Source organism: Brassica rapa, chromosome A09 (assembly GCF_000309985.2).
Source record: "Brassica rapa cultivar Chiifu-401-42 chromosome A09, CAAS_Brap_v3.01, whole genome shotgun sequence".
Classification (NCBI taxonomy): domain Eukaryota; kingdom Viridiplantae; phylum Streptophyta; class Magnoliopsida; order Brassicales; family Brassicaceae; genus Brassica; species Brassica rapa.
The window spans coordinates 40,126,568-40,138,708 of record NC_024803.2 but is presented as its reverse complement, the minus strand read 5'-3'; the positions used below and the strand labels follow the sequence as shown (position 1 = coordinate 40,138,708).

The 12,141-nt window shown below is 30.8% G+C and overlaps 2 protein-coding genes across 2 annotated transcripts; both read left to right on the top strand.

Annotated features, from left to right (window-relative positions):
- The first annotated feature begins 1,589 nt into the window (after positions 1-1,589).
- On the top strand, positions 1,590-3,836 carry LOC103842769. The gene has a single exon (XM_009119434.2). The coding sequence runs from the start codon at positions 1,590-1,592 to the stop codon at positions 3,834-3,836; it is 2,247 nt and encodes a 748-aa protein (XP_009117682.2).
- A 937-nt stretch (positions 3,837-4,773) lies between these two features.
- Positions 4,774-9,491, top strand: LOC103842548 (auxin-responsive protein SAUR50). Its single transcript, XM_033280602.1, has one exon. The coding sequence runs from the start codon at positions 8,862-8,864 to the stop codon at positions 9,174-9,176; it is 315 nt and encodes a 104-aa protein (XP_033136493.1). The 5' UTR covers positions 4,774-8,861; the 3' UTR covers positions 9,177-9,491.
- Positions 9,492-12,141: the final 2,650 nt, after the last annotated feature.

The following is a 12,141-nucleotide window of genomic DNA, read 5'->3' as shown; positions in this document are numbered from 1 at the left end:
CGACTTATGGTTATTATGTTTTAACAAAATAAATCATATAAAATTATAACATATTATTTATATATTAAATATAATTTATTTAAGTGATTTTTTGTTACATATACGTTCATAAGTGAAATCTTACAATTTCAATAGTTGATATTTTAGATTTTTTTTCAGTGCTAAAATAAAAATTAGTTTATCTGCGAATTTTAGATTTAAATACTGTTTAATATCTTCTAAAAATATATACTGAAATTTTTGATTATCAAACTATTAAATGCTAAAATTTTAAAATTTTTAATTATTATTCAATAATTATAACATTATAAACATAACATGTATTTTTTTTGTATAATATTATCATCCGTCACCTAGTACATTAATAATTTAAAAGCATCAAAAATCAACAGTATCACATTAGTGTCAAAGGTCTTCTGTGGGGGCACCAATTATTTATTTTACTAGGCCGGACCTGCTTCTGCATAACTTCTTTTTTCTGGTAAACGATTTATTTTCACACCAGAAGTATCATATAGTAGCAGTTTCATACAGTCTTTCAACTTCGACCTAGTTCCACATATTATAAGAATTAAAAATTATTTCTCCCCAGTCAGAAAGATCGAAACTCATATACCCATAAATGAAAGTTTGACTTTGTTTAAATGGTTTGAACGTAAACTGATACCAAGTTAGTATGTTTTAGACTGAATTTAAAACCCGGCCCAACCTGAGATCCAAATACAAATCCGACCCAACTTCCCAATCAGAATTTGGTAAATTTTTAAAATCAGATTGTATCGATTCAATTAGGTTAGCCATTGGTTAAGTTTCAAATTTTTGAATAGTAAACCAATCTAAATCGGATTGTGTGGATTTTAGTTCATACTTAATACATTACAGAGATACGGGTTTTGATCTTTTGGATTAGGGAAAAATAGGTTTTAATACTTCTAATATGTGGATTTAGGTCGAGGATGAAAGATTGTGTGGAACCATTACTATATGATACTTTTGGGGTGGAAATAGGTCGTTCACCCTCTTTTTAGGTTTATTCTTCTATAAATGTCTATTTTTTACTTTTATCAATAAATTTCACATTTCATCAAAAAAAAGAATAGAATATTTAGCTTGTTGATAAAGTTTTATTTGTATCTGACCATTCAGTAGTATGATTTCTTAAACTTGATATTAAGGGAAATAACTTGAAACAAAGTGAGATTTATGTTTTCTTCTCAATAATTAAAATCATTTAAACAGAATATAATTAAAATTATCAAAATTTTGATCCGAGTGCTTTACAAAACAACGATACACCAATTAATGTCGTTGTTACCCTTAATGAATATTTAGTTTTGATGATTTATTATTAAAATAATGAATGAATAATATTCTACCAAAATTATGTTAACATCAATATTATTATATAATATTGATAGATAAAATTTACCATCTTCTGGTATACTGAATCATTATCTGAATGATTAATTTTTTTTTAGTATTATACATAAATTATTAATAATATATAATATGTAAATTAAGTTACATATGCTATTATTGTATAGTATGTAATTTATCTTCATATTAAGCATGCTAATATGCAATGGATTATGGCTATCCTGAGGTTTGGGTTTCATCCTATCTGGACAGAGTGGATTATGCAATGCATTACTACTGTTAGCTACTCGTTCATCATCAACGATGCATCAAGGGGACATGTTACACCAGGACGTGGAATCAGACAGGGAGATCCACTCTCCCCGTATTTATTCATCCTCTGCAGCCAACTACTCTCGAGCCTATGCACAATGGGTCAAAGCAAGGGAACTCTAAAAGGAATCAAGATCTCATCGGGAGCCCCGCCTATCAATCATTTGTTATTTGCAGATGATACTATGTTCTTCTGTAAAGCTAATGAGCAAAATGCACAGACCCTAAACAAGATCCTAGCTACCTATGCATCAGTCTCTGGCCAGCTTATCAACTTACAAAAATCGGCTGTTTCCTTCTCTAAAGGAACAATCCTAGCCAGAAAAGACCAAATCAAGCTGATCCTAGGCATAGATAATGATGGGGGCTTTGGTATCTACCTTGGATTACCGGAGAAATTTGGTCGGCGTAAGAGAGATGGCTTCGCAAATATTGTAAACAGGATCAAGATCAAGTCCATCAGCTGGTCCTCCAAATTCCTCTCTCGAGCAGGCAAGATGATTATGCTGCGCACTGTACTCTCTGCTATGCCTTCCCATGCAATGTCCTGCTTCAAGCTCCCCCTTACTCTCTGCGCACAAATCCAATCATTACTGACAAGATTTTGGTGGGATGATTCACATGATAAAAGAAAAATGTCTTGGATATCCTGGAAGCGAATGGCAAGATCAAAAAAACAGGGAGGTTTGGGTTTTAAGGAAATTGCTACCTTCAATGATGCTTTGCTTGCAAAACTCAGCTGGAGAATCCTTAAAAATCCCTCCTGTCTCCTTGCTCGCTGCCTTTTGGGAAAATACTGCAAGGATGAAAACTTCTTATCAATAAAAGCCTCCACATCGTCCTCCTATGGCTGGAAAGGGATCCTCATTGGAAGAGACTTACTCATTAACCAGCTGGGATGGATCGTGGGCTCAGGGAATGATATCAGGGTGTGGGACGATGCTTGGCTTTCGACCACAGATCAACAACGCCCCTATGGACCCGCACCGGAAGCTCTTAAAGAGTTAAGAGTATCAGACCTGATGCTTCCAAACTCCACATCGTGGGATACTCAAAAGATCGAAAGTATCCTCCCTTTCCACAAGCAATCGATCCTCCAACTCAAACCATCCATCTGTAATGCACCTGATGAGATGGTATGGCTCAAGACGGCCTCTGGGGACTACACTGTAAAATCAGGCTACATGGCAAAGGAAGAACAGTCATGCCTTGCTGAGACCCCTACATCAGAACCAACAGTGGACTGGTTGGCAAATGTCTGGAACCTAAAAACCCCAGAAAAAATAAAAGTTTTTCTCTGGAACTCCCTACATGCGGCTCTGCCAGTAGGTGAACAGTTTGCCATTAGGAACATCCCCCTCTCAACCCGCTGCCCTCGATGCAATGAAATGGAATCAGTCGCTCATATGCTCTTTAATTGCGACTATGCTAAAGAAGTCTGGAGTATAGCTCCGCTTGCATCGATCTTTGACCCTAGCTCTCTGATTACTACTAACAGTGGACTAGACCTCCTCCGACGGATCCCATCTCTCCCACCAATCGGCCTGGGTCCGGGCACGCTTTCAGCTTCAATCTGTTGGAACCTATGGATCTCTAGAAACCAATTGATTTTCCAGAAGCGAGTTTTCACACCAAAGGAGACCCTTTTGAAAGCCATCTGTGAGGCTAGGGAGTGGACTTTTGCTCAAGATCAATCCTCCAAAACCCCATCAATCCAAAACCGTATCGCCCAGGATCCAGATCCAGACCCCTCACTCACACGCATGTACACAGATGCAGCTTGGAATCCGGTGACAAAATGCGCTGGTCTTGCTTGGATCATCGATGATGCGGTATCATCTTCCTCTCACTCAGCGACCGAAACTTCTGTAGTGTCGCCATTGATGGCGGAAACATTGGCCTTGCGAAAGGCCATGACCTCTGCCCTACATCGTGGAACAACAGATCTCTTGATACTTTCAGACTCACAGACCCTCATCAAACTTGTGAACTCTAAATGTAGACACCTTGAGATCGCGACTCTCCTCATCGACATTCAACTACTTTCCCCTCTGTTTAATTCTGTTAAGTTTAAGTTTATTCCTAGATTGGATAACTGTATGACAGACTCTGTTGCCAAACAGGCTCTGTCTATGTACCAAACATGATCCCTTTAAATGCAAGCTTTGATTCACAAAAAAAAAAAAAGCATGCTAATATATTTATGTTAAATTATAAATACATGCCCATTTTGTTGATTTTTGAAGAATAATACATTTACTAGGATAAGATCTGCGCATTGCGCATGATAAGTTTATATAAAAAATATTTTAAAAATATTATACGGAAAAATAAATTTATATTCTTGATTGAATTAATATTTTGGTCTTTAAACAAGTTTTTTTTTTATTTTTTTGTTAATTACATAATTTGTTTACTGATGAGCTTGTCCCATTTTTAAAAACAAATTAGGTCAAAAATCACTTACTTCATTTAGAAAATGTTTATGATTTAAAATAATTAAAGAGATACATACTTAGGTTAAGATCTGCACCTTTTGCAGAATAAATATTAAAGAGATACATACTTAGGTTAATAATTATGTAATAAACTGGCGTATGCACATAAATCAAACTAACACTCTTATTTATTCACAATCATTTTAAGGTAAATAAATCAAAACAATCAATCTTATCTATTGTATATGATATATAATTAAATTTAAATGATATTAACATATATATATTACAGTTTTAATATGGATTAAATGAAGTTTTTACTCATATGATTTTATGATTATTTGCATATTTGTGTAAAAAAAGTTTACACCAACGAATTTTTTTTAATGTGGGATAATTTCAATAATTTATAATCATTTAAAAAACAATGAATATTTCAAAATTAAAATATGAACTTTTCAATATATGTTCAATGCAAATATCAAAATATAAGTATACATTTTCATACGATGTATAATTTAATTTAAACGATATATATATATGTATACATAAACATAAAAACCTATTAAAATAAAATTATTTCTTCATATGGTCTTATAATCATTGTATCTTATTATAGAAAAAAAAATTAAACTTTGATCATAAAAGTTTATGTGAGACTTTTAACAGTTTTAGTAATTTATACTCGTTTCAAAAAATTCAAAATACAACATATACAAAAAAATCTAAATTTTTATTATATGATTAATGTAATTATGTAATTTATTTTAATAATAGAGAACTAGAAAGTGATAAAAAGTATACAAATTGTTATCAAATCTTTTTTGTTTAAAATCACTAATTGCTATATGTATATTTTAATCACATTAGGTAATTCCGTAGGTTTTATTTAAGGAAAGCCTGCGAAACAATAAAGATTTGATATATGCGACCAACTATAGCCTGCGAAATATTATTTTGCTAGAGAGTATAATTTTTAGACTATAGTTTATATAAAGTGCTCTAGAATTCTTTGAAATAAGATTTAGAAGGCATACACAAGTGCCACATAGGATGAAGTTTTTTTTTTAACTTTTACAAAATTCAGGTTATAACTTTTTAAAAGATCTTTAATTAATATATATGGAATTAATAAATATCAGTATTTTGTTGATTTTTTAAGAATAATTCATTTATTAATAAATATTAGTAACACCTTTATGTCTGTACTAACTATAACCGGCAAAATACCTAGTAAAAATTAAATACCAAAGTGAAGTTTTTTTATAGATTTCCTTAATTGAATTCATCAATTCACATTGATTACTTTTCGGTGTCCAATCAAGCATCACATGTAAGTGCCAAGCACTCTTAAGTGTAATTTTGAAGGCTCATGGATTATGGCACGGGTCCGGTTTTTGGAGTGGCCGTGGATATATTGTGATCACGGACGATATCCTGCCTTTAGGATTTAAAGGTCGAGAATATATTTATCGTTTGTATGGGTTACGAAATGTAAGATATTTGCTTCTTGGACTAGTAATCGTCTTGGCTCAGATTGTGCGGATTTGATTGCAATAGTTTCTAATTCGATGGAAGGTTACCTTTTCCATGTAAATTCATTGGTATCCTTTTACTTCTCCATAGATGATATTTTCCAAGAAATTTAACAATCTAGTTCTAGTGTGTTTGATGTAAACAAAAAAAAAAGCAAGGAATTTAGTATGTCTAAATAATGTGAACCGTATAATTCTCTCGAGGTGCCACTCTGTTTTTTTTAATGATTAGTTCATGTTGTCATTTTCAGTTCAGCTATTTATCATCATCATCCAATTACATGCTCATATTAGCTGATTGTAACTTGCAATAGCAACTTACTATCTGCAGTTTCTTGTCTACAGACTCCACACAGGGTCCACGTTCTTTGCTAATTTTCTGTAACCCATGTGATGAAAAGACATTACATTCATTTAGTAATTTCCTCAACCCACACAAAAAAAGAAAGAATAGTTCCCTTTTTTTTGTCGACCAGAAAGAAGAGTTCTAAAAGTTGAGTTTCAGGATCTATACAAATTCGAAGGAATAGTTCAGTTTGTAGCTTAAAAGTTTTTATGAACATATATGCTATGTTTTTTTCCCGAGCTTTGGAAAAGAAAGAAAACTGTCGATTATCTTTCACGTGTTGAAGAAAATAAATTTGGGGAGTCCTTACTCCCTATTATAAATAGACATGAATTTTGGAGGATAAGATGTCTGGATCAAAGATATAAATGTCCATTGAATAGACATGGTATGCCCCTTTCTCATCTTTAAAATGGAAAAGAGTCGTACGAAAACAGGACAGGTCTTAGAGTTTAGATTTATCTTTTTCACGTAATTGGAGAAAAAAAGATTTTTTTTTAAAACATGAGAAAAATAAGATTAATTATGTATATTCCATAAAAGAGGCAGACATGAATTTTGGGAGATGAGATGTGGTGGGGCAATTCAAAAAAAGTTTGAGAGCAACTATGTTTATTGTTCTTTCAAAGTTTGTGTCAGAAAAAGGAAATATTGTAGAGACAGGACAGCTCGATGAAAGATGCAAGACAAGAGTAACATGGAGTTCATGTGGTTATATTAGAGACTTGTCTTAGTCTTTTCTCAAGGCAATTGTCCTAACGAGTAACGACTCTTATTTTTTTTCATTTTCAATTCAACATATATGTCACAAATCTCCTTCACAGAACATGCATTCAAGCTTTTGTCCTAATGACAAGGACGAGTTCTACAGAAAAGTCTCTCTCTCTCTCTCTCCCTCTATTGATTCGAAAGATCTAAATGAGGAAACAATCTTAATTACATGATTCAAGAGGAAAGGAAAGATGATGAATTATGAACAAAGCGACAAAGTTTACTGTTTTTTTAGCACTAAAAAACTAATGAGCTGTTGGTCCAGTGGTGAAAAAATGTCTCATAGGCACTATGCTACTCAGAATTCAATTCTCGTTGGAAAAGACTCTTTACATTGTTTGAGTTTCCGGCAAAAAAGTGAAACCACATTTTTCTACCAAAAATACCAATGTGTGGTTATAAGGTTTTGGATGAAGAATTGAAGACAAAGCCTTGGAGGCTTGGACTATTGTAGTTTAGCTCTACAGAACATGTGTTGTCATGGTAAAAAATCATGAACTGAATTGAGGTGAGAAGTTTGAAGGCTGAAAGTAACATGCTAATGCGTGTTTGTTTGCTTTCTACTACCATAACTACAATTCAAAGGTTCCGGTTACATATTCTAAAATGAGTACGACGACTAACATGGTTAGTAACATAAAGCTATATATGATGGTCACAGACTTGGACAAGATTTAAAGAGGATCTTTGTGTTTAGTTTTTGATTTTGTCACGGTATGTTTCTTAGACTAGAATAGAACAGAGGCGAAACTACTCTTTCCCACTTTCATTTGAAACTACTCTATCCCACTTTCATTTTCCCCCTCTAATATACTAAAATAGAGATTGCTATTTTTTTTTCTATTTATAAAGTAAAAAATAACATTTCTTATATTTTACTATATATTTAGATATTGGTAGTTTAGAAAGAATATATTGGAGTAAACTTCACCTCTAGTATATAGTTTTTTTATTTATTTTAGAGCTAAAATTAACAAATACATTGAAGATTGTTTTAGAGTTTGTTTGCATCGGAGCACAAAAACTACCTTTACCATCTAGCTCATGTAATTGCATGCTCTGGACATTCAACTATGCACGTAACAAAAGAGGTGCAAGTAATATAAGGAGCTAATAACTTAACAAAAAGATATAAAAGCTAATAAGTACATAATTCGTACTTTTAGTACATACAATATACACATATTCTTACTTAATAATGAAATATACTTTACAAATGATAGTTTTCATATTTATAACTTAAGAAAAAATAGAAGAGAGAAGAGTGGAGGGACCAAAAGTAGTTGATTTAATATATACACACAATTATGAATTTTTAAAAGTTAGGATGATATCATTTACTCTAATAATAAATGGGTTTGTTGAAATTTAATTCACATTCAAAGGGGGTTTCTTTGTCAACTAAAAACACATTTAATGGATTAATTCACACTCTTAAGTTTTATTTTTCAAATTTTTTTTTGGTTGTTCGACAATATATCTATTATTTGAATAATCAAATTTTTTTCTTTAATGTGTGATGAAATATGATATTATAATCTATGAAAAATAGTACACATTAATCTATAGCCAATAATTCTATTTCTTATGAGAATTTACGTCTGACTGCACCACATTAATTAATCCTATAAAATTAACGTATGACGGTATTTTTTACACCATATCGAAAATAATATATCTAATATTTGAATTTCTTTTTTAAAATATTTTACTTTGAATATTTTACTCTGAATATTTTACGACAAAATTAGAGTTTTTCAGTAAATCCACAACAGATAACTTACCACAAAACACACATACATGGTCTAAAACATGTTTGCATCCATTCATAAAAATGAATTCAGGAGTGGTTGAGTTTACGACATTACCCTAAATTGTTTCTATCGAACACTACTACTAATACTAGACGAATCCAACCAAATTGACCATATGTCTAATATTTTTGAATAATAAATAATTTGACAATTTGTGTAATTAAGAAACCACATCCCCATCCTCATTCTCAGCCATAAATAACTCTTTCACCATCTCTCCGTCATTTAAACCCCAGCGTCTTTCTTCCTCAAGAACTTATAACTAACAATGGTGGCAAAGAGATCTCCAAAGCTAACACAAACCGCAATGCTGAAGCAAATCCTCAAGAGATGTTCGAGCTTGGCCAAGAATCAATGCTACGACGAGGATGGTCTGCCTGTAGACGTACCAAAGGGTCATTTCGTGGTCTACGTAGGGGAAAAGCGGAGCCGTTACATTGTACCCATATCCTTCTTGACTCATCCTAAGTTCAAGAGCTTGCTTCAACAGGCAGAGGAAGAGTTCGGATTCAAGCACGACATGGGACTCACTATTCCTTGTGAGGAAGTTGTGTTCCGCTCTCTAACATCCATGATCAGATGAGAAAAAGAGTGCCGCTCTATATATATATTAATGTTTTTCGCTACCTTTGGGCTTTGGATGAATAATGTATTCAAAGGGTTTTTTTCCAAACTAGAATGACCCTTTTTACGTGGATTATATGTAAAACCTGGGTTTTAGTTTGTTAATTCTTAAAGTCTAGCCCCTAAGTTTGTCTTATCGTTCAATAGGTTTTAATTAGTTTTTTTTTGCAAGCTATAATAATTTAAATGATGGCTTGCCTAATAAGAACTAATCCATATTATTTATGGTTTATAATCTGTTCAATGTAATAAAAATATCGATCAATTCTCTTTCTACCTCGAAGGAAATGTTTGATCAAATGATTAAATCTGTATTGTATATATTCTCTCTTTTTTTAAATCGTTTTCTCCGTTCAATTGCAGAGAAAGTTATTGTATCACATTTTTGTTAGATAAACTTTATTTTTCAGAAATATACACATAAATTTATATCTATTACAAACTTAAACAGAAACTAATAGGTGATAACATATGGGACCATTCAATTAATGACAAACTCGATTTTTAACATTATTGTCTCTAGTGAGAAAGCATTGTTTCTAGTGTTTACTTGGTGTTTTATATCTATATATATATATATATATATTAATATATATATATATTAATATATATGTCTATGTTTGTTTTTGAAAACAATATATGTGTACATTTTAAAGACTTATGTAGACATATTTAGTATAAAAATTAAAAACACAAATTCAATGCACTGAAATTCCCTCTTTTGTTCTTAAAAAAAACTCCCCTATTTTCCTTGCCCTAGTAGCCACAAATAGTGTTGTAGCGATAGCAACCAGTCTACTGAATGCACATACTTTTTTTCCTCTATCTCTCAAGAATATTTTTTTTGGCTCACATGTAAATTTTGGTGGCTTGGAATAAACTGCATCTAATATGTCCCAATAATATCTATAACGTCTCATGACAAAGACATGTATACTAGAGTTGATATGTACAATATACATCCAATCAGGCAATGATATATATATATATATTTTGGCATCGTGGCAATGATATTTGTATTAGGTCTAAATTTTAATCAAATCTAATGAAATTCAATTTATTTGGTTAGATTTTAGCATTTGATGAATTTCGCAAGCTTCGATTGTTTTGGTTCTGTCACGAGTTTTTGTATAGCACTATTGATTCAACCGTTCTCTAATATGTTTTTTAGTCTTTTTTTTGTTGGTTGAGAGTCTTGAGACTTTTACCGTAATATATACTAGACTTTGACCCGTCCGACTGGGCGGGTATTTATTTTATGTTTTTAGTTTTTTTTTTAATATTAAATGATGCATTTCTAATATTGAAACATAAATTCATATTGAAAATTAATCTTTGCAGTTATAATAAAAATTAAAATTAAACGTTAATAAAATATTATGATATAAATTTTAAATTTCCTAATTAAAATAATATAGAGGTTGTCATATTTTTTTTCAATTTCAAAATCTAAGCTTCCTTAAAGACAAAGAAAATAAATTTATAAATACATAAAATATATAAACATATTTGGAACTATAATTTGTATTAAAATAAATTTGTTAAAGAAAAATAATCTTGCTGTTGTTATTTATTTCTAGAGCTTGATCCGTGATTGTATAAATATTTGCTTTCACTTTAATTTTTTTCTTTGTACTAATGGTATAATATATATATATATGTAAATTAAAATGTATTACATAATTGTTAATATAACATTTTTAAACATAGCAATTTTATTTATTACTTTGAATAATTATATTTTATGATTTTAATCGTCTATTATATCACAATGTATTATATAAACAAATCTAATATTTATAACTAATTGGACTTATATTATGAAAGCATTATACTAATATATGAATAAACTATTTTTTATTTTATTTAAATGTTATATAAATTGATTATGATGTGCGATTTTTTTATTTATTACTTATAAATATTAAAAATAATGAATATGTTAATACGAAATATATTAGGAAATATATTTTGGCTATGATTTGATAAATGAAATCTATTATTTAAACTTTAGAAAGACATTAAATGCTTAAATCTATTATTTAAATTAGTAAAAGACAAACATGCTTAAATATAGGTTCAATAAATATCTCAATGACATTCTAATGTAAATAAGTGGTAAAACTAAGGGGTAATTCTATTTTGTACTTCTCTTTTAATAATATAGATTACCAAATAAAATGGAAATGAAAAAGGAATGGACAGAAGAAGAGCCGTAATAAAAGGAGAAGGATAGATCTGAGTCAATCAGATGCGACGGTAGCTTTTTTTTGTCAACAACAATGAGAGGAGCAGCTAAAATGAAAAATAAAGGAAATAATTTTTCGTTTTCGTCCCATTCCGTACACGTCGCATTTTCTTTTATTTCTTTTTTCTTGTATCGATTGTTTGTTTTGAAGGTACCTGACTACTTACACCTTCCAATGTAAGTTGTTATTAGTGCTAGTAACGTAAGTTGATAGATACTGTATTTGAATGTTTATGTCCCAATCGAACCTTTCATCTACATATAAGATTTCCACAGAAATTTTTTTTTCCCGCAAGATACAGAAATCTAGAACTAATAATGGCACTCTTATGAGAAAGTGAACATAAGCTCAAAGCCTCATAATATGCCAGGTAAGAACAAATGTGATCTGATGGAATTAGGACCGGACATTTTATTCGTTAAATTTGATTTGATCTTGTTTTAACTCGATCTGAAAAATTTGAATATCTATAAAACTTCGGATAAAAGTAAATAGTAAAAAATAATATCCATAAAATAAATCAAATCATAGATACTATTTAAAAAACCTGAATATTCGATTTGGTTATATATATATATATATATATGTGTGTGTGTAATTTTTTTTTTTTTTTTTGTCAGCAAACAAACAGACTCATATAGACTCTGTGAACCAAACTGGTAGCTCCGCATCCAT